The sequence below is a fragment of the Pistacia vera genome, unplaced genomic scaffold, assembly GCF_008641045.1.
Source record: "Pistacia vera cultivar Batoury unplaced genomic scaffold, PisVer_v2 Contig601, whole genome shotgun sequence".
NCBI classification, from domain to species: Eukaryota; Viridiplantae; Streptophyta; class Magnoliopsida; order Sapindales; family Anacardiaceae; genus Pistacia; species Pistacia vera.
Window position 1 is genome coordinate 158,724 of NW_022196448.1, and position 22,657 is coordinate 181,380.

At 34.5% G+C, this 22,657-nt stretch overlaps 3 protein-coding genes and 1 non-coding gene across 4 annotated transcripts; 1 reads left to right on the forward strand and 3 right to left on the reverse strand.

Moving 5' to 3' along the window:
- Positions 1–116: 116 nt before the first annotated feature.
- LOC116110368 (uncharacterized protein YuxK) lies at positions 117–3,125 on the reverse strand. The gene is made up of 3 exons (XM_031396596.1): positions 2,684–3,125; positions 1,615–1,782; positions 117–669 (listed from the first exon to the last, which is right to left on the reverse strand). Exons 1-3 carry the CDS (start codon positions 2,952–2,954, stop codon positions 458–460), a joined length of 651 nt encoding a protein of 216 aa, XP_031252456.1. The 5' UTR covers positions 2,955–3,125; the 3' UTR covers positions 117–457.
- Positions 3,126–3,261: 136 nt separating this feature from the next.
- LOC116110369 lies at positions 3,262–8,491 on the reverse strand. Its single transcript, XM_031396597.1, has 10 exons — positions 8,374–8,491; positions 7,884–8,268; positions 7,513–7,671; positions 5,886–5,981; positions 5,407–5,499; positions 4,896–5,039; positions 4,620–4,727; positions 3,868–3,919; positions 3,717–3,779; positions 3,262–3,630 (listed from the first exon to the last, which is right to left on the reverse strand). The coding sequence occupies exons 2-9, from the start codon at positions 8,232–8,234 to the stop codon at positions 3,751–3,753; spliced, it is 1,032 nt and encodes a 343-aa protein (XP_031252457.1). The 5' UTR covers positions 8,235–8,268; positions 8,374–8,491; the 3' UTR covers positions 3,262–3,630; positions 3,717–3,750.
- A 1,738-nt stretch (positions 8,492–10,229) lies between these two features.
- Positions 10,230–13,193, reverse strand: LOC116110391. Its single transcript, XM_031396619.1, has 4 exons — positions 12,929–13,193; positions 11,656–11,863; positions 10,536–11,003; positions 10,230–10,451 (listed from the first exon to the last, which is right to left on the reverse strand). Exons 1-4 carry the CDS (start codon positions 13,179–13,181, stop codon positions 10,364–10,366), a joined length of 1,017 nt encoding a protein of 338 aa, XP_031252479.1. The 5' UTR covers positions 13,182–13,193; the 3' UTR covers positions 10,230–10,363.
- A 3,816-nt stretch (positions 13,194–17,009) lies between these two features.
- TRNAV-AAC lies at positions 17,010–17,083 on the forward strand. The gene has a single exon. It is a non-coding gene; the product is annotated as a tRNA-Val (tRNA).
- Positions 17,084–22,657: the final 5,574 nt, after the last annotated feature.

Genomic DNA, 22,657 nt, shown 5'->3' on the forward strand with positions numbered 1-22,657 from the left:
TGATCCAAAGTAAAAATTATTTTTTTCTTGCAAAAACACAGGTATGGAAAACATAAATTCCAAAGTGTAAGACTCGTCTTTCCTTTTAAGTTTTTACTACACATACCAGACTGGCAAAGTGGCAATATATTGAATCAACATCAGCCCAGCAAGATACGGCTCAGCCAAAAAAGAGTCGTTGAGTAAATGTTATAATCACTCTACTGAGCAATATCTTAAATCAACATCGAGTCATTTGAGTAAATGTAATGATCAATTAACTTAGCATACCAGGAACTACATTGAATCAATTAGGCATACCTCTATATAGCCCTCGTTCTCTCAACTTTCTGGGTATCACCTCTACAATATTATGAATTTACAATGCTACATCCTAATATCCTTTCAGTTATGTCAAACCAAGACAATGTTAACAAAAAAGAGCTGATTGCATCAGCAGAGTATATCACAAATCTGATCAATTTTGATCCATCATCTCATCTCTGTCAATGAAACGCTCTAGCAACTCTTTTTCCTGCAATACTAAGCAATCTTCACTCTTCCCAAACCAGTTATAGCGTCGCTTGGCAACATAATCATACACAGCGTCTCTAAGGGGCCTTGGAATTATTAAAAAGGCACTTAAGGCCGTGTAAGGCAATGGGAGGTACGACAGCACTTTCAGCGCAGCTGCAGAATCATACAAAAATATAAGTAAATAAATTTATATTTGTGATGTTGCACCTCCAGGAAAACGGGGAAAAACAGCTGCTCTATGCGTTTTGACAAAATTTTCAATCATTTTCCCATAACAGTGTGAATAAACATATAAAATTACATCTTCCTAAAATATGCCCACCACCAGTATTAGGGTCACACAAAGATGTATTCTCCATGAAGAATTTCAAGAAAGCAAGTGCAGCATCATGCTGCTTATTTTAACTATCAAGTTTTAAGTAGATGAACTGGAGCCACATAAAAAATAAAATAAAATCTTTTTCTGACAATCTAATGGCAACAAGTCCAAGAAAAAGATGACATTTCAGTTGACTAACCTTGAAAGATAAAGTGATTACAGGGTCCAATTATATATATGTCATCCATCCTCATAATTTCCTCAAAAGATCATGCCAATAACCAAGAAAACGCGGAGCAGAGAGGATCAATGACAAACTCTGGTCACCTATTGCATGCCTCTCAAGCAAACATGTGTTGTACAAGATAAAAGCAAGAAAAAGATTATCAGAAGACATCCTCCATATAAGTAATTTTCTTTCTTCCTCATCCCAGAACCCCATGAACTACCAAATTGAGAATCATCACAGTTTTGATTAGAATTCCTTTGCCCTGAACTTTATCACACAAGATTACACCACTAAGCAATGAGGAGCAATACTTTGTTAAAATTGTGATTAATGATAAAACAGAATGACTTGATGGTGTATTAGGCTTAGATGGTTGGAATTAGGTTTTGTCTATGTTGGCAATCTGTATAAGACACTGAGAAAAAGATGCAGAGAACTAATTAAAACACGATACCAACTTGACACCATTTCCTAACATAAACAGAATATCACGCAGAAAAACAAAGCCATAAATGGTAAACAAATAAACATCCTGTTTGAGAGAAGATACCAGTAGATGCTTGGTGGTATAAACCTAGGCCTTCAACAAACACAAAGCGACGGCGAACATCTTCTCTATCAAGACCACACAGTGCCAAGTATGGTTCAGCAGTTTTGGATTGGAGACAACAGAATTTGATCTTCCTATACTTGTCAACTCCAATCACCCACTTCACCCCTGTAAAAGTACAATAGTGTGAGAGAATTAGGATACCAATCTTATACTGCAGTATAATGTAGAAAACCCTAGAGCTGCACTTCAAGAATATAGACAACAACGCCAAAGATTTAGACAACAGCAAAGAAGTAATTGAGAAGCTAACATAAAGAAGAGAAGCATGAGAGCATTTTTTAAAAATGGAAAAAAAAAAAAAAGTTCGAACAAAATTAAATTGTTATATATGGTGATTACCCAAATAAAAATATGGAAAAAGGAATGTGATTGAAAGCCAAAAGGAAAAAATCGGGTCCCACTTGAAAATCGGGGAAATACCGTCCAGATGGTTGCTCTAGCGATTATGATTATATGATTATGATAACTAACATAAAAGATTTATAAGTGTATTGTTGAAAACTATATTTATTAATCCTCAAGAGAAAGATTCCGAGCATTACCAGTATTAGCAAATCACTAAACCAGGCTATACTTGAAAGTAAAACATCATTAGCTCATTGTTTTTCTAGATTTTTTCTCCATTAAAGCAAAAGAAATTACGCCGACTACGTGAAAATAGAATACTAATCCTCTAGGACTAGGAGCTCAAAGGACCTCAGCATTCACTTGCAGCGATTACATGGTAAACACTCAAAGTTTGTTCGTATCAAATAAGATAACAATGCGAAGAGAAATATAGAAAAAAAAAACAAAAAAAAACAAAACAAGTTTAACACAAATGAAACTACACATAACAGATAAACCCAAAACTGAATATGAAACAGATAGAAACTCAACAAAATAACAGCGATTATTGGCTACATAACAAAAACCCAAAAGAAGAGCAAGTCATAACTAGCAATGATGATTACTAGTTATCATTTGGATCAAAAGAAGAAGGAAAAAAAAAAAAACCAAAAAAGACCTCCGTGGCAAAGATGGCAAACGCCATCATAGATGACGACACGTGGCTGCAGAAGAGTGGGGTCAGTCAGCGGCTTCACAGTGGAAGAACCTGGTGTAGTGAAGACGAGATCAGCAGCCCCAGTAACGTCGGCAACATCAGCGGGCGCTCCAGAAACGACGTGGGTTGGTGATGATGCAAAGGAAAAAGCTGAGTAAAACAAGCCATGAATATGATTTCTCAAAAGAGAAGAAGAATGTTTAGTCAATTTTTGAGAGTGTCTGAATAACATTTTTGCTCAAAACTCCAGCGATTCAAGTCATTATGTTCTTGAGCTGCACATACTGAAATGAAAGGAGTGTGTCGTTTCCGTACCTTTCGTGGTGCCCAAGTCGGTTCCCGTTTAGAGGGATACCGATAAAAAAGAGTCAAATTAAGGGCTTGTTTTATTTAGAGAATTGTTAACCGTCTGATATGAAATTTACCTTAAACCGACGGTTTACATTCTTTTAGTATCAAAACATGATTAACTCGTTAAACCCTGTGGTTAAGAATCGTTTGAGGTAAAAAATGGAAATAAATAATTATGAATCAAAACTCTATAATGCCACACAAATTATGATCAACAATCAATTCAGTATTACATGCCTGCAATAGCAGTTGTGGTGGTAAGTAAGAAGGAATGCAACTAATATTAATATTAAGAATGTCAAAAGTAAAATTACAAAGTTTTGTTCTTTCCTCTTCCCCAAGCAGCTGAATCCAGTTCTGGGTTGAGTTAATAATCAATTCAGTTTGCAAATTATGGTAGGGATTGGTGCAAGCCAAGGCCTCAATTTTAGAATCTTCCTCCAAAATCAAAAGATGGTTGAACGATTCTTATGAATACCATATTCACTATATCAGGATCGCCGCCAGTAGCGAGGACGGACACCTTCTGGTTTAATTTTTCATTAATGTCAGGTCACCTAATAAAAGAACAAAATTTTAGCCCAAAGAGCAATATGTAAATCTTGGAGCTAATTATACATTTATTTTGGCTAAAAAGAAAAACCTTAATCACTCCCAACAGTCCATCATTTGAACTATTATTCAAAATTCTCTGTAACTTGACCATCTGCAACAGCACACAACTGAATAAGGATCAATGAATTTACTGAATCGAGCTAACTGCAGAAAGTTTAAATAAATCATGCGGGCCTCACCACCAAGATGAACGGCCAAGTTTGCTTGAGCATCAGCCTCGGAGTTCAGGTCCTTTAAAATGAATAAGAAAATCTTATAATCTTGTTTTAAAAAAAAAAGAAAAGGGGAAAAAAGGCAGGAATATTATGCATGAACTGAGTAAATTAATGTATACTCCTTAAAATGAATGCACCATTCATAAGGATAAACTATGATAAAATTTAAGCTTAAGAAACACAAAAGGAAGAGAAAATAATTGGACAGCAGTTACAAGAAAAGATATAACACAGGAATAGCTTTAGGGAGACAGGGTACCCCGGCAGTTGGGACTTTTGATTAATACAAGCCTAACTGATACAAAAAGCACCTGAGCTGAGCCAATAATGTCACATTAAACTAATAACTAGCCATATTAGTAATAACCTGTCGACCATCAAGGATTGGTTCACATTTAGGGGAACCATTAATTAATTGAAGGCTTCAGGTATACAATTACTGAGTTGATGGCTAGAAATCATGCTATGCTACACCTGGTAGATATGCTGCAAGCATTCAATGTACACAAGAGTTAAAGATATCTGATGGATTATGCCTTTCCTATCCTTAATAATTACATTGAAGGGTAAGTGGCAATCATAAGTTCAAAACTCTGTTTCTGCTGTCTATACATGATGAGATTAGTACACATTAGTTTGAACTTGAACAATGCAAAATTAAACAAATGCACAAGTAAGATTGAACACAAACAAGAAGCAGAATAGACCACACTCACCCTTAGAACATGAGTCATCTGGAATGAAAGAAATCCATCCTTCAGTTTCTTTGCCTCCGTACATAGATCAGACATGTTCGAGTTTTTGGCCTTCCACGAACCCAAAACCTGCACCAAGAAGAAGCAAGCCGCATAACGAAATTTAGAAGAAAGAAAAGACCAAAAAAGGATAATAATCAGAGATGAGGGTAAATCTCGTAACTATTAATCTAATGCATACAGTCCAAATAAAACAAAACATCGAACATATAAAAGAAAGCATAAACAGCAGCAAACCTGCATACAGACAAGTTTGGAGTCTCCTCGGACTTGTATGTTTGTATAACCTTTTCGAAGAGCGTACTTCAACCCCAAAATTAAGGCTCGATATTCAGCAACATTATTAGTTGCAATGCCCATACCTTCACGCAATTTACAGATCTGTTCAAAAAAGGGAATTAGACAGATAAAAGCTATATAAGTTTTGGGCTTCTGTCTCCTCAGAGTTTAAGGAAGTATCTTTTTTCTTCATTCATCATAATTGGGAAGCTTCAATATTATAGCTAGTTGGCTTTCGTTATTTTGATTGGGGTCTCTAGTAGGTTTTTGTTTGATTTAATACTTTTTGTATGTGACTGACCTATCTCAGGTCCATAGGGAGAGCTACACCTACTTTTTGTGGTTAGCTTGTCCATTTTTTGCATCTTCTTTAGTTTGGATACAATTATTTTTGTTTCCTGGGAAAAAAAAAAAAAAAGATAAAAAGGTATAAAACAAAATAACGTATCCAGGATAGTAAAATGTTTACCAAACTTCCATCATTGGTTCGCAGCACAGCTGCGGCACCAGCTGGTCCAGGATTGCCCTTTGATGCCCCATCAAATTCAATAATACAAGAGCGCTGCACACAAATACATGTTACATGGATCGTATTTTGTTTCAGTGCCATCCATATTCAAAGGCATTATGATAAAACAATATCTGTCATCAAAACCCAAAATAACAATCAAGATTTTTTTAACGTCAACTACAAAATCTTAGATAAAATACTGGGGAGAAAAGTCCTCCAGTAAGGTGCCAACAAAATTCAACCATTAACTCGGAATAAAATAGGAAAGGATTTTCCTGATATTCCAAGTTTTTGCTGTATCTGCTCCATACCATGGGGATGGTAAGACCTGCACAAGTATTTGGGAGAGCACAGTTGCATCCACAGATGGGGTTGCAATAAGGTCACCCCAGCACATGTTTACTTTTTTCTTTACTATGAATTCGAAGATTACATACAGAATCAGAGGGTGCTGCTTGGGTCTCAACATCATGGTCCAACTTGACATGCTTTTTCAAGGGATCAGTTAAAATGGATGTTGAACCAGGTGTTTCCTGCAGAGAATTACAAATTATATAAATAAAATATAGAGAAACTAAAGTTCACATATCCTGCAAAGCATGAAACGGTAGCTTACTACTGCTCCTGCTGAAGCAGGATCCTGAGAGGGGTACTTTCAGATATGGTCCTATGTTTTAGCATTTTGCATAAAGTGACCATCTCAAAACTTGAAAACAATGAGCTTGTACTAATCAATCCACGAAACATTATGTGCAAACCAACAATATTATCAAATAGTATACATCAAACAACATGAGCAACTTAGCACAAGATTCACATCCAAATTAACGATTTAAGTGGGGGAAAGAAGAACTGAATGTATTCAATTAATCTTATAAGCAATCTGCCACTTACCCAGCGGTCAATTTACCTATGATTTTTTCCAAAATTTTTGTCATGAAGTTAATCAGGTTGGCAGAGAACTCCTCATCACTAAGAAGCACTGCAGTTATTAACTGTGGTTATTACAAAAGAACATTTCATGCAATTTCCATAGTTACCTTATTTTTTATTTGTTCTTTCTTTATGGTTACATTCCCTCCTTTTGACATACTGTTTAGAAGCATGTATTCATTTTAGAGCTTATTCTCTTTTATTACATTAAAATTAGCATCTCTCATGATAAAATGACCATATTGCAATAAAAATGAGATATTGAATTTTAAATTAGAACTTAGCTAGGAAAAAAATTTACATATAGCAAAGGTTCAAGTTACAAGAGCAAGAAAACTGAATCTCACTCTCTCATTGGACTTCTTGGTGACTAATGGAGTATAAAAATATAAAGCGTTCTACAGGGCAGAGACATAAAGAGAAACATATGCATGGGAAGCAATGAAAACAAATTCTTTGTTTTTTGTTTTAAATTGGTGATAACAAAGACGCAACCAAAACAATTACTGAACATCGTTTTTAAAAATGTACCACCATTTTGTGTTACTCTTGAACCTTGATGCTACTGTTCAGAATACAATGTATCCTAGCTTACCTCAATCTTATCATGAGACCTCTTTTCGGATGCAGGTTCCTGGAAAAGAAATAAAACAATTTTATGTCACTAGTGCCAATATTCTTTTCATAATGCTAGCTAGACAGCAAGCACATGCAAATATTGAGGCTTGCAGTCTTGTTTGGATGGATAGAACAACAAGAAGGATAGCTATAACCAAAGATGATACAATGAAGTTCAGATCAACATACAGCCGAAACTCAAAACTGAAAGAACAAAATACGAGTAAGAATTATTGTCTTATTGAAAAATCAAAATGGTGAAATTAAATAAAGGTTCAAATAGTATGATGCCCCATCCAACATCTCAAAATGATCAAACCAGGTCACTAAAAATTGAGCAAATTAAACTTTTAATCATGGACCCAAAGTAGAGCAGCTCAGGCCACAAATGCAACAGAGATTATTAAAGGATTTCTCATAAAATAGAAAAGATAATTGTTTGGTGCAAAACATGAACCAGACAAATAATTAAACGACTCTAAATTTCACCTCAGAGTTCATTAGTCATCTTACTTGAAAAGGACATGGAGTAAGTGAACCAAAAAGACCCTCAGTCAAATCTGCAGCTCTGATAGTGTAAAGAGCATTCTTAAGCCCATGGGAGACAAGGTACTCTTCAGTGTCCTTTGGCAAAGAGTACCCTTTGTACACACTGACGGGAGGATGACATACCTACAACAAAAACCGCAATCAATTATTGTTCATTACATAGAAAATCAAGAAACAAGATCACATTGCATCTACATATCACAAAGTCCTAAAAGTAATTCTATAAATTACTTATCCAATTTAAAATACAAACGCAGAAAGGGATCAATTAAAAAGAATTCACAGATGACATAACTTGAAGAAGTGAAAGTGAATAAGGATGAAAAGAGAATTACAGAAGATCCAACTTGGGCCTGACATTCAGCCAAGCTCTTGTAAACACCAACAACATCCCCTTTCCGCACAACAAAGAACTCATCTTTGTCTTGTTCCATCACCGGTTCAGTATTTAATTTACGAGACCGAGATGTTTTGGCAGTAGAACTCCTTCTAGAAGTGTAACATTGAACACGAAATCGGTTCAGCAGAAAATCTAAATCGATAGTTTTAACACCCAGATACCCAAAGTTTGTTTTACATGTAAGAGGACAATAAGCTTGATGATGAAAACTACTCCTAACAATGAAATTACGAGTCCCTCTAAGTATAGATGCAGAATATGACGTCGCGTGCGATAAGCAATTCATCAGAATATGGTTCTCTCCAGATTGTTTTGAATTTCTGGAAGCGAAGAAATGCTTTTTTTATCCAAAAAAATAAAATAAAATAAAATAAAAGATATTGGTATTTGAGAGCAGAGTTAACAAACGAACAAACGTAAAGTACCAGTTGAGTCAATCGATGAAGCTCTGCCAGAGCAGTGCTTCTGTTCGGCGAAAGCTACGTCTGTCTGAGAGATGGGCTAATTTGGTAGGGGTTTAAGGTGGGTTTTGATGGGTTAAGCCGTTGGGGATCACCAGTCCCTTCTTTTCTTTTCCTTGTTTATTTATCATTTTATTTTTCTTCAAATTGTTTTCAAACTTATAAAATTTTAACCAAACCACCTCTTGCTTATGGTGCAAGTGAAATTTGATTCCAAGAGCTATTACTTGGTGTTCAGACATATGGAAGGTTGGTTCCCAAAGATATTGTCTACTTTGGGGCTGGCCTACATGATAGGTAGGTTCACAGTGTTATTATCCACTTTGAGACCTAGGACTCGCTCGCACGATAGGTGAGTTTTTAGAGATATTGTGGGCCTTGTGACCCATATGGTTGGTGGGTTTCCAAAGGCATTGTCTGCTTTGGACCTTGAGGCCCACACGGTTGTCCTGAAAAGGCGTCCCTAGGTGGTGAGTGGGTCTCCTAACCGATATAGGATTTTGACACCAACATATAGGGGTGGACAGGTTCGGGTACCCGTTCAAAATCAAAGGAACCGGAATCGAAACTGGAATCGGGTACTTCCTTTGATTTGGAACCAGACGGTTCCGGTTTTGGAAAACTTAGAACCGGAACTTGTGTTATAAGTTCCGGTTTCGGGTCCAGGTACCCTGAAAAATACAATTACCCACCTTTTAAAAAAAAATAACAAATAAACCCTTATAAAATTATAATTACACCCCTAACAATTAAGTGCAAAGCATTAAATAATATATTTGTTTATATTTACTTAATGTTTTATGCTTGATTATAAGTATTTAATTGTTTGTTTTCACCGATAAAAAATATTTAAAACTATTATTTAACATAAATATCTTAATGTATATTAATTTTTTAATCAATTAATAAGTGAAACTTAAATATTAATAAAAATATTTTTAAAAACTGATCTTTTAATGAAAATTAATAAGACTTTTGATACTAAGATAAAAAAAAAACCAAAATTTTCTTATACATTTATATGATAGGTAAAATATTAAAAAAAAAAAACCCCATATGCAAAATATCAAAAAACCCCCTATTCTTTAATATTATATTATTTAGTCCCGATTCCTTTGATTTGGAACCAGAATCGGAACCGCACAGTATCGGTTCCAATTTTTTGGTAAACCTACCCTATTACGGCCGGTTTCAGGTAGGAACTAGAACCGACACCCAAGTACTTGTCGGTTCTGGTTCTACCCTAAAATTTTGCTTACCCTTACCAACATAGTCCCTAGGGGGCGAAGGGTTAGGACTTTGGCACCAAGCAGGGCAAAGGGTTAGGACTTTAACACCAATACAACGGTTTTGTCCTGAAAATACGCCTCTAGGTGGTAAGGATATCCTTGTACTATATAAAAGACCAAGACATCTCCTAACCGACATGGAACTTCGACATTAACACATGGTTACACAAATTATTATGATTATGATATTGAGAATTACTTGCAATTTTAGTGGAAGTAGAATCCAACTGAATGCATCAATCAGATTTGTAAAGCTTGGTATTCCTTTGCCATGGCCTAACCAGGTCAATTTCTCTGATGGGTTTTTTAATTTTATTTTTCAGATAGTAAAACTTGGGATTCCTTTGCTTGGCTGCCTTTATTTTTTTCATATTTATTCAAATATATTTAAAACGGGAAGGTTGCTCAGCTGCAATGATACTACGTTCAGGTACAGATGGAAGGTGAAGTCGGGCATTATCTATCTCAGAATCATGAGGATCAATGGACATACAGCAAACCCAGAACAGTTAGGTGGTTATCAGGTACAACTCAAACACAAAGCAAGACATAACTTTTTCATTATGGCCACTGTTTTCCAAGCATAAGAAGTTTACACGCCACTTCACTAACCACTACTATTCGTCTCCATCTTTGTAACAATTTGTAATTTGTACATTCAATGGTCAGCTCCCTTCCTTGGAGGTTAAAGAAGCTTTTGCTGCATATTTTGAAAACACGTCTGTCAGCACAGCCTTCTCCTTGACTCTTAATCTGTATCATCATAAACAGAACCACATATATCAAACAAACTTCACAATAAATCGGACCCACAAATACAAAAAGCTGGAAGCTTACCTCTTTGCAGATCCTGGAACATTCAACTTCGGAACCTTCTTTACTTTTCCTTTAGCAATTAGCTTTTTTTCAATATTCCGGATTTTCTTTTGGTTATTTGAGGAAGATGAATCAGTGGCAGATTTGGCACAGCGTTTCACAATATCATCATCAGTCAGCTCTGATACACTGACAAGTTCTAGATTCTCTCTCATATCCTCCAATTCCGCCAAGTCAAGTTCATCATCTGGATCAGAAGCATCAGAGGCTGCTTCCATCCATGAATCCAAGGAATCCTCATCATCCACAGCCAAATCAGCATCTGGATCATCTTCCAAGTCAGCAACTTTAAGTTCAGTATCGCTGGAGGGGCTGTCCACGGAATGCTCATGAACATCATTGGAAGAATTTGAATTCATCAGCTCACATTTTATCTGCTTCTGAATCTTCCCAAATGATATACTTTGTCGTGAAAATATTTGCACAAACCTGCCATAAGAGGAAATGTTTTCAATTAAAAATGCTCCAGCTCAAATTATTTAAGTTTTGATAGATTAACCAACCTACTGGAGCTCAACCATAAGAATCACAGTGTGCCCTTTTCCTTCCAAACAAAGCTTAGATGTCTTTTTATAATGTTCTGATGCAATGTTCAATATGAAATATATACCTAATTGCACCCAGCAAATTTGTTAGGATTTCAAATTGAATAAATGATCCCAGTATACATGTCTGTGCATGGTTTCTGCATAAATCTGAAATCATGTCTGATTCACATATTTGCCCTGGAACTTCTTTACATCTGTTTTAGTAGCTAGACTTTCTTATGTCACTAAATGCATAAATTGCCATTTCAACAAAATACGAATCAGTGACAAAATATTCAATTCTGTATAAAGGTGCTTTTAACATGACAAAGTACACAAAAACAGATCTTCAGATTTCTCTCCATAGTCATAGTAAGAGAAAGAAGTTAGATATCTGTGTAGATAATATCCACTTCAAGAAACATTTACTTTCTTTATGGAGAGAAACAGCATAAATCCAAGAGATATATAAAGAAAAAGAATTTATGTTCCTCAACTCAATTTAAGATCAAAGAAAGCGATCAAGGTCAAAAAGAGTTTGTCGCCAAAAGTACCTGGTTGCATCCTCCTCAGACTTGAAATCAACAAAAGCAAAGCCCTTGCAAATTGGGTCCTTAGTCTTCTTGTTTCCAGAGACCGCCGGGCTTATGTTAGTTATACCAGGGACGCCTTCAAAAGCAGATTTCAGATCCCTGTGGATGTTCTTTTTCTTAGGAAGGTTGATCAATCGTACACGAATACCGCTTGGAATTACTTCAGATGCTGTAAAACTCCAGTATGTTACATCAAGTCAGACTAAAGTTGGCATGTAGAAGCCAAATTTTATGAAATTTTTTGCATTAAAATAGAATTAGTATTGATTGAGTATCATAGGCAAAAGAATTATTATAAAATCAAATGCCAGAGGACATTAATTCCTAAACCCCAGGGTTTAGGAAACAGAAATTATGGAAGTATGTTCCTACTATATATTTGCAAGGCAAATGTCATCAACATCTATTCATGGGAATAACAGGGAATTCCAAAATACGGTGCATATGATAATAAGAAAAAGAAGAGGCTGGGAGAGAAAGAATATGAACTGGTGGCACAACACAATCCATTGGATTTGGCAAGGGAATGTTCTTAAATAGATCAAATGAGGATTGAGATTCTCACAGAAGTGAGGCAAATAGTACAGATTGTATAATTAATGTGCTTATTAATATTGAAATCAGTGGCAGAAAAAAGTCTCCTAAATGTTCTGTTGAATGAAATTTCATTAATGTCATTGATATTGGCAAAGCTGAGCTGGTGATAGAAAATGCATATTCCAGTATGGTAAAATGGGCCAATTAAATTGACAAATTAGTTCCATTCTCATTTTCAAGAACTTTTCCGCATTCACATAGCACTTAGCATTTGACAGGATTGCAAGAACGAACATGACCACTCTCTCCAAAAGCAAAGCCAGGAAAATAGAAAGACGGTACCTTGCTTAAGAATCAATTAGGCTCCATTTGACACTACGATTACATACTAAAGTCTAAACTTTCACAGTGAAATAGATTCCAAACACCTAATAGTTCACCCCTACTAGCAAGTAAAAAAGTTTCCATTCAATAGAGCTCTAAAACAGGATCAATATGAAACATTCCTTTTCATTTAACTCTTTTTTAGAGCATCATCATTAATTCTAAAACTTCATGTTCACAAAATTATAACTGCAAATCAAAATGTAAAAACAACAAGACAAAACGAACAATATTGAACATTAGTGGGAAAGCACATAAATGCTGAAACAATTATGAACTACAGTTTAATTATGAGTTCGCATAAACGACTAACCTTTGTTGCTTCCATCGAGTTTCTTGGGACTAATGCTCACTGGGTTGTTTTTAAGTTTATTAATATTAGCAATTTGAGCTTGTCTACTCTGCTCCATTTCTTCAAGCAATTTTTCTTCAACAGATGTATCATAAGCCTTGCCTTCACCGAACCCACGAGGCTTGCTCTCCAGCCACCTCTTCATCTCCCCAAACGGCAAAAATATTCCCTCATCGTCATCATCTTCGTCGTCATCAAAATCAGAGCCGTCCATTTCCACGATGCCAGTGCCACCTTTTCTCCGCCTATTATTCAAAGCAGACGCACGCAACAGCAAAAGCCCATTGTCGCTTCTATTGAACGTGAGATGTGTGTGTTGTGGATAAGAATAAGATGAAAACGATGCGTTTTTGGACGTGAATGTGAAGAGTGAAGTAGTTGAAGAGAAGAAGGTTTTGTTTAGTGAAAGGAGAGATGTAGAATCAAGGGGTGAAAATGTTCCGATGTTGAGCATCCTTGTCGCTGCAAATTCGCGCTACCTCTTGCTGCTTGCTTCAACAGTTCTCCAATTTTCTAATCTACTGCGGAACGGTGATATTTTCTAAGCAGATAGAACAACCAAGAATGACAAAAACCCCATCATGGTTTCCAAAAATTACAAAATTATCCAACGTTTCGGCAAAAAAACAAACAAACAAACACTCCCAAAATTTCGGCGTTCACTATTCAAATCTAAACAAATGTTATAAAAAGACTATTAAGCCCTTTGTTTTATTGTATCTTATAACTAATATTTTTAAATACAGTAAAACTTCTCTACAGCGATACTTTATATAGGAATAAACTTTATATAATCATAAAAAATTTTATTCTTATTTTTTGATAGTTATAAATAAAAATAAACTTTATATTGTAATAAGTTATAATTATTCTAATTCCCGTCTTAAGAAAAGTTGCTTCCACATAGTAATAACTATCTGTATATTATAAAAAAATATATGTTATATTACATTAAAGGTTTAAGATTAAATAAAATATTTATCTAAAATTGTTTGAGATAATTATTTATGTTTTAGAGTTGATACCACATCTTTTAACTTATGGGTACATTACTCGATAGCATGGTCATCTTTTTGTTTAAACTAAAATATTTCTATCGTCTCAAGTATGTTTAGAGCTTCTTGGCACGAAATTTTTTGTATCTCCATACTATCATACTCATGATTATTTCATTTCTATTATTGTCTAATTATAGCAATGATTTCTTCTTCAAATAAAGCATATATGACTTGTTGTTCATTTGGATGATTGAGAAAGATAATATCCATTTGATTAGTGTAGTGAAGTTGTCGAACATAATCACTCAATTCTACTATGACTCTTTAATTCTCCTTCTTCATTTAATTTGTAACTTGCAATTCATCGACATTGGGGGTCCTAATCTTGCAATGTTTAAAATAATTGGCAATTGTCTGTGACTTCACATCAATTGACCATGCAATAACTGCATTTACAATTTCATTAAGGACACTTATATTTGCTAGTTCCAAGACATTATCTTATATTCATTTCAAAAGTAGGTAATTGAAGCGCTAAATTTGAAATCCTAATACTATTAAAATATGAATTTAAATCTTAATATTGTACTACTAAAACATGAATTATAAAATAAAATAAAATTTGTAATTACACCTCTATTAAGTAATAACCTCCTTATAGTAATAAAATTAGTTTGTCTCACCATTATGACTATAGAGAGGTTTTACTGTATATACTTAATCTCGTCAATTATCCTAGTCAGAAAAAATTGGTCTACAAACAAAGAGGAAATGATATGTTCCCACTCGAGGTTCAACGAAATCCCAAATTGTCACCCCTGGGTTTAATTTATTCTAGATTCTTATCTTTAAACTAATACCATTTTCTTTATTTAAATAGTTCAAGGGTAAAAGCGTCATAATAACCCATTCCGATTATGTGCACTCTCTCTCTCTCTCTCTCTCTCTCTCTCTCTCCCTCTTTGTTCCTCTCGTTTTCTCCCTCTCTCTACACTCTTTCTTCAGAGTGGCCTCCCATCTTCTTCTCTTTCCCTCTTCCCTTTCTTTTTCCTCTTTTCTTATCATTCCCCTCTCTTTGGTAGTGTTGTGTTTGGGTTGGGTTTCGCTCACCTGCAACTACTTTGACTGCTAACTTGGACCCTCACCGCTGTTGTGTTGTTTGTTTGTTTGGTGATTGTGGGAGTTGTTTGCTTGTAGTTTTTGGAGGAGTTTGTTGATGGTTTGTGTGTAGTTTGGAGTTGGGTTGTTGTTGTTGGAGTTTGATTTTGGAGTTGATTGTTTGTGTTCATTTTGATTTGTTGGTGAGACGTTGCCACCCATTGTTGCCGCCCAACACCACACCCCTTTTGCCTTTTCCTTTCCAAACCCAACTTTGCCCCCTTAGCCACAGTCTCACCGTCCTTTAGAAAACCCTTACCAGTACTACCCGAACCAACTGTCGTTTCCACCTCGCCAAAACCTCGCCCTTTAAAAGCAGTCAGGTGATTGTCGTTGCTAGTGCCACCGTCTTCCCCTCAATTACACTTCTGCTCAATCGTCGATGCCTCAACTTTCCTCACCATCATCGGACTCAGCGACAACCCTTACAATCACTCATGTCCATTGTTGGGTGGAGTTGATTACTTGTTGGGTGTTCGCTGGGGCAATTTAGCGAACACCTTGTGTGCATCGGCTGAACAAAGAAGAAAATGATGTCGAAGGAAGTGGTAAAGGTCGGAAAACACACAAACAAGTCCCCTGAGCTTCAAACTTTCCACAACTAAAACCAATTTCACTTAAAAACTCCTAAATTTGCTCCAATTACAACCCAAACACAACTACACCACAAAGGGACCCTAGGGTTAGCCAACGATGAACGGTGAGCGAGTTTGGTTAGGTTTGATAGGGCTTTAGTAAGTAGTAGAGAAGCTAGGGAGTCTTTTGGTGGTGGTTGGTCAGATTTTGGAAGTCGAGTTTGGCTGGAATTTGGCTTGGAAGTGGGGGAATGAAAATTGCCTAGCTAATGGGGGAGTGATGGCAGTTAATGGAGGTATGAGTCTTGTAGAGGACACTAAGAGGGTTCAGTAGGTGGTCACATAATAGATTTTGGACACTGAAATCGGCCAAAAAGTGGCCGAGAACGCGATAGGTGTCGTTCCTAACGTGTGCCTCAATAGTAAAACCGAAATGATGAAGATGAAGATGAGAGTGCAGTTTAGTAATAGTATTTCTGCATCTATGTCAAAATTCTACGATAATTAACTGTGTTATTTTAAGATTATGAATCTGGAATAAATTAAACCACGGTGGTAACTTGAGATTTCAATAAACCTTAGGTGGGAACATGTCTTTTGCTCTTTATAAAAGTAATGCCAAAAATATACTTCAATTTTCTCAAGAATTTGAGACAAGGCTCAAAAATCAGATTTCCAAAACATAAAAGAAAGAGAGGAAACTTGGTTGATAAGGGTAATTTTGTTGGCTAATTATTAATATCCCTATTGTAAAGGTAGTTTCTCATTTACCCCTTGAGGGCTACTTAAGTCTTTAATGCATCCACAATTCTAAATAAGTAGTAAAAACCCCCCTAATGATGTTACTTTGTCTTCTTAAGTGAGCTTATATGTATTGAATTATCTTAATGTTTTGGTGAATTCTATCCAAATGCATGCATACTTACACTTGAGTAAAACAATAATAAAAAACGTAAGACAACAATAAAAAGTAATAAAAAACATGTATTCCAAAAGCAATTCATCTAGTTCATCTTCTTCGAATGCAAATGTAAGCAAATATCAAGAGATAAATTGGAAGCATTATCAAGTTTTTCAACAAGAAATGTGATTGTATGGTTAAAACATTAGTCAAGATCTCATAATCTACCAAAAATCCAACTAAACTAGATTGGGGGAGTTATAATGCTAGGGGTCCTTATTCAAAATTGTGGGGGCGTTTAAGATTTAGGCATCCCTCAGGGGTAAATAAAACATGACATATTTTCAGTGTAGTTAAAGTTAATAGTAACTTTGAAAATTATTTTAAAATTTGGAGAAATGACCAAAAAAGGTGTCGTGGTGTAGTTGGTTATCACGTCAGTCTAACACACTGAAGGTCTCCGGTTCGAGTCCGGGCGACGCCAAATTTTCCTTTTGCGCCTAGAGTCCGTTTAGTTACTCCGGGCCCAACATATTTTTATTTCTGGGCCTAGAAAATCATAACTCATTATTCAGTTAGTGTTACTTTGGACCGAACATATTTTTTTATTTCCGGGTCTAGAAAGAGTCATTAGTCAAGAAGTGTTACCCAACCGCCCAGCTTTTTAAAACATACTCAGCTCAGGTTCATAGATTATAAGAACATTGATCTAATGGGTAACATTATTTATCTTATGGTGAATTTCGCCAATACATGTATATGCCTTTTAATATAATTCTGTGTAATATATATATACAAAATATGATGGCTATTTTGTTAGACAGCTATTTATTCCCAATATATATGGGCTATATTTTACAGTTAATGGATAGCTATTCATATTCCTTTCTCTTGAACGAAGATATAGATACGTATCCAAATTCTAAGAACTCAAAATTCAAATCACTAGCTTGAAGATGACCTCCGAACAACTCCTAGAAAAATATCACGAGGGTGAGATAGGCAAAATTATGTAAATATATGATGCTCTATTTTTGCAAGGAAGAGCAGAATTACTGGTGCCCACATCCATCCATAACCGCAGATTCCGTAACTCCCAAGTCTCAAGCTGTATAGGTCGAACTGACTGATGTCTTTATCCAATTACGCTCTATTTTTATGTATACAAAATGCCAAAATATCCTTCACGGGCTAACTTACTTTTGCATCACGTTATTCAAGGTATAGACAACCATTATTGTTTACCATGCTATGCAACGGTTCCATCATCTTCATTCCAAGCGTGTGTTCACAGAGTTATTCTGAGTTGGATATCTGTCTCCAAAAAGAGACTGAACCAATAAAAAGGTTTAACAGAAATCGGTACCTCTTTTTATATTTTATTTATTTTTTTGTACAATCAACGGGGAGGGATGGTACAGATGAAAGGCTGTATGTGCAAGTAAATAATAAGTGATAATTTGCAGAATTTGGGCTGCGGGGAAGTAGAGTTGATGTTGAGCATGTGATTGGATTGCCCACAAGTTTGGTACCAACCAGAAAAATGTTGCCCTTTTTAGGCCCAAATCTTCATCTGCTAATAGTGTTAGCATCTTCCAGTCCACGCCCTGATTCTTGTTGCATATCTTCCTTTCATTGCAGATTGTTTACTGAAGTAAATATAATATGAGAAAGACAATCGAAGGGCAAATGCATTGTCAAATGAAAGAAATCAATAGTCAAAAAGGAAAGAAAGAAACTGTATATTAAAATATAACATTGAACAAAGTGCTAGGCTGAGTAGACCCATGAACTTACCAGTTTTCATGTGTCGATAGCAGTCCTGATTTGATATTTTGTAGAGTTGGGGGGGTCATTGTGCGTGGATGTTGGCATTAGGTTTTAGAGCTATGCTGTCTCTAGAATATATCCAAATAGTCAAAATTGAGAGGCTGGGAGTTAAGTATTTTTTGAAGCCAGTGGGTATGTGTTTGGTAGTTGGCAGATTGTTTGCTAGTCAATAATCTTATTGCTTACACTGTTCTGTATTCAATGTTTTCCTCAACTTCTTTATGTTTATTGTTTTGCTTCCCTTATCTACGAAAAAGTTGTTTGCGATTTCATTATTGAACTAAAAATATGAAACCATTAATTATTTTTATCTAAATAATTAACTGAAAATTGTAATGCTAATATTAACAAACAAAATTAGGTTTGAGAAGAGCCTGATTATGGACAAAGCCGGTTTGGAAGTTGTGTAACATGTTAACCAAATTCAGGGCACTTTGTTTAGTCAATGTTTTATCTTACAAAATTTAGGTATGAGGTCAGTCTATCAAAGCAGTTTAATAGGTCAATGAGAATGACATAATTGACGATATCAAGCCTAACTCTTATATATAGAAGAGGAAGTTGATGAGGACTTAAAAACAATTTTATGCTTTAATGTTTATTTTTTTATGTTGATAAATACCTGTCTTATAATCATCGGATTTATTTGGATATGAATATATTTATATGCTCTTGGAAGTAGAAATGTCTCCATTAGTATAAACAAAATATGTCTCAAACTCCCATAATATTCTGCATGATGAACCACTGATACAGTTAGTAATCCAATCTTATATATATATACACATTTGTGTTAGTTCTCTTTCAGCAAGTATAAATTTCATGTTATATAAGCTTTAAATGAAGTGTTTTTGTTTGTTAATTCAGTCAAATACCACAACAATTCTTTTATATATCGTAAATATTTTGTTGGTTCGATTTCAATAACTATTATAATCAACCAACTTGTCGCAATGGATTATATTGTGGTGTGACATCATATACTACACCTATGTTTTATAATTAGATAAAGTTGATTAAATTTAGTTATATATACAACCAATGGATTACGGCATGCATGGCATAAAATAAAGTTTAGGTAGAATCTACAAGTTTTAGCCACTTCAAAAGGAAGATATATTATTTATATATTATAGACATATAATTATGGTAATAAATAATGAATTAAGCAAACTACAAACCTAAAGCATGCTAAGAAGAAAATAATGGAGGTTTGATAATTAATAATTAATTAAGTCGATATCATAGTCAGTAAAGCATTATAAAGTTATTGATACTTTCACTAAAATCATCATTATTTGCACTGGAATTGATGGTACTAATAAATAAAAGAACTCAAAACTACCAAATACCTAAAATTCAAACCATTGTTCAATGGCGTTGGAGTCTCAATCTGCCTCACCGACCAAGTTCAAAAAAGGTGCTACGGGGTCCTATTTATGCTTATTTTGAGTGTGTGTTAAGTCCAGAAAGGAACTAATACCAAAATCATGAGGGCTAAGTCCCTGAAACTAGATTTATATTTCAACTTATTCTCCATCAAAGTGGGTCTGATTCAAGTTTTTTTTTCTTCACTTTTTAATGGCGAGAGGGAAAATACGGAATAAATAAAGGAAGAAGATAAAGAAATGTATATAAAGCCATACCTAACAGCTATATATTAGTCTTATCTAAGAGATGAAGAAAAAGGGAGAAACAGTGGTAATCAAAATTATGTGTACCCATTGGTATTTTTAATAAGTGATGTATCAATATGATGAAACTATCGGACAAATTGTAGTAGGGTTTCTTGCTCGTGAGCTTGTCCAAGATTAAATAAAAAAGAAATTCTTCCACTCACAACATATTTCCCACTTATCCCTAGGATAGGTATTTATGTTATGTATAGTTGTATAATAAGTTATATACCTAAAATTAATAAATCAAACAAACTATAAAAATATGGATTATGTGTCTGTTAAGAAATATGAGTTATTTTGTTTATTGTTTATTAATGGTAGATCTGTCTTTTCATATTTCTTTTGTTTAGCCTATATATATCTTTGTATTTAGGTTAAATCATACTTTTGTATTCAATTACATTGTTAGTATCAATGAAACCCTAACCTCATTTTTTTTATTATTTCTTTAAATTGTTAACATTGTCTACTCTAGGTAGCTAGAATAATTAATTTATACATGGTGATGATTTCAAATATAGAAATGAATTTGGTGTTGAAGAAGTTGAAGTTAATTATTCTGTCATTGACAAACTGTAGCCAGCCTAACGAACAAGTGGTTCTTATAAAATTTCGGTGTGGAAATATATACATCGATCATGAATTGATGATGCCCATGCTCTTACTGCGCCACAATATAGGGTTGGGTGTTCGTGAGGGTCAAATTCGTATGATGTGTAGGAAGGGCACTGCCATTTCTCTGTGTGAGCTTTCATTATTTCAATTGACTGCAGAGATGTTGAAGGCATTGTCCATTTTATATATATTGATTTTTTTTCTCTGAAATACATAATATAAATATAAGAAACATTCTCTTAATTAAAGGGTATGAATTTAGACTTAAACTATAATTAATTGAACCTTAAAGCAAAGTATTGATTTGGAATGATGGAAATTGTCTTTAATGTTATGAAAATTTGGTGAGAATCAAATCCAACAGTAATGTAGTTAAATATAAGTGCGCTCACACAACCCGGCCAAAAATGCCATCCCTTTAGTGAGCCACAAAATGTGATGTGTATGAGATTGAGATGACAGATTGATGATGCAAAATCGCAAACACATTTATAATGAGCTAAATCCAACATATATATTTACATAAATAAAATGAAGCCAGAAGGGGCATAAACCATTTCTACATCTTTATCAACAGAAAATAGTGTTATGGGTTGTTGGTTGTTGGTTTGAATGGTTGGTGTTGCTGGAGGCTTGAAACAGTTATATATATAATGTCGTTAAATATTTTTAATTTCCAAATTAACACTCACTAATTTCTCTCTAAGATACCCAGTAGTTTTCATTAATTGGAATAAAAGGTGAATTTTTTTTTTTGAATATTTTAATGAGGTGTTATTTTATTTAATTACCACAGTAAAAGAATGATGAGAGTGAAAAGGTAAAATCAATTAAGGAAGGGAACATATAAATGATATAAAGTATGATTTGAGTGAGATTAAATATGGAACTTTATGTTAGAGTTCAAAATGTAAAATCATGTCAATAATGTTCATCGGTATATATAATGAGTGAGAAAGAAAGGAGGCAGTGACTTTATATCATTTCAATAACTATTTACAACTTTTTTAGGACTTCAAATTCGCTAATATACATAACATATCGAAAACAAAAAGTTATAGGAACTCCTAGAAAAAACTTTCATCATCAACCCACAAAAGTATATAACTATATGTAACTTAATAATAATTTAGATTAATGGTGGTGAATTATCGTTATTTAAATAAATAATATGTTACAATTTATCAATTGAATCAAAATTCAAACATCAAAGGGCTAATTATTAGCCATTGCATTACCATTCTTTTGTTAAAAAATTGACTCATTAGCAATCCCACTCTAGTAGTAATATTAATGGGATAATTAGCAATCCCACATCGAATAGGAATAAGATAATTAGCAATCCTACATCAAGTGGGAATATGAACGGAGTTAGAAATTAAGGTTTATATAAAGGAGGCCAAGTTGTATGGTTGATCATCCCAAAAATATTTCTCCATATACTCCTATTGTAAGGGGACGTTATTACTCGGTAGCTTAAAGTTTTTTATGTATTCCCTTTTATTTTGGATATTTGTAGCATTGCCCAAAAATTTGTTATATTCTTCAAAGAATATTGGAGTTTTTTTGCAGGTAACAATACCAAACCTTGTTAAATTTCTTTGTGTTCTTTATTTTTGCATTTATTGTGGCCATTTATTTATGCTCTAGTACTTGTTTATTATTATATTTCAATAGCTTATGTTAGAGTTTGTGTTTCCGCTACATAACAAGTGGTAACAGAGTCTAAGTTTAGGATAATGAGTAGCTAGTTATATGGTTATATGCATATCTAGGAAAATTCTGTCAACAAGACGATTAATGTCCAAGGAGGTTGGGTTTTAAGTGGGATCATTTGTGACCCCTCCAGTTTCTTGGGATTTTTTTAGGTGCATATTGAATCATTTTCAGCACTTACTACTATCCTGAGGCTATTGTTAATTTTTTGGCTAGCT

What these genes read in the sequence shown, in the direction of transcription:
- LOC116110368 (XM_031396596.1), bottom strand. Translation starts at nt 2,954, where the DNA reads ATGTTATTCAGACACTCTCAAAAATTGACTAAACATTCTTCTTCTCTT. An exon ending in TTGCCATCTTTGCCACGGAG is followed by an intron (nt 1,783 to 2,683) that starts GTCTTTTTTGGT and finishes GTACTTTTACAG; the next exon opens with GGGTGAAGTGGGTGATTGGA. An exon ending in ATACCACCAAGCATCTACTG is followed by an intron (nt 670 to 1,614) that starts GTATCTTCTCTC and finishes ATGATTCTGCAG; the next exon opens with CTGCGCTGAAAGTGCTGTCG.
- LOC116110369 (XM_031396597.1), bottom strand. Translation starts at nt 8,234, where the DNA reads ATGAATTGCTTATCGCACGCGACGTCATATTCTGCATCTATACTTAGA. An exon ending in GAACCAATGATGGAAGTTTG is followed by an intron (nt 5,040 to 5,406) that starts GTAAACATTTTA and finishes TTTTTTGAACAG; the next exon opens with ATCTGTAAATTGCGTGAAGG. An exon ending in AGATGACTCATGTTCTAAGG is followed by an intron (nt 3,920 to 4,619) that starts GTGAGTGTGGTC and finishes TTCATTTTAAAG; the next exon opens with GACCTGAACTCCGAGGCTGA.
- LOC116110391 (XM_031396619.1), bottom strand. Translation starts at nt 13,181, where the DNA reads ATGGACGGCTCTGATTTTGATGACGACGAAGATGATGACGATGAGGGA. An exon ending in TCTGAGGAGGATGCAACCAG is followed by an intron (nt 11,004 to 11,655) that starts GTACTTTTGGCG and finishes CTCTTATGGCAG; the next exon opens with GTTTGTGCAAATATTTTCAC. An exon ending in GTTCCAGGATCTGCAAAGAG is followed by an intron (nt 10,452 to 10,535) that starts GTAAGCTTCCAG and finishes ATGATGATACAG; the next exon opens with ATTAAGAGTCAAGGAGAAGG.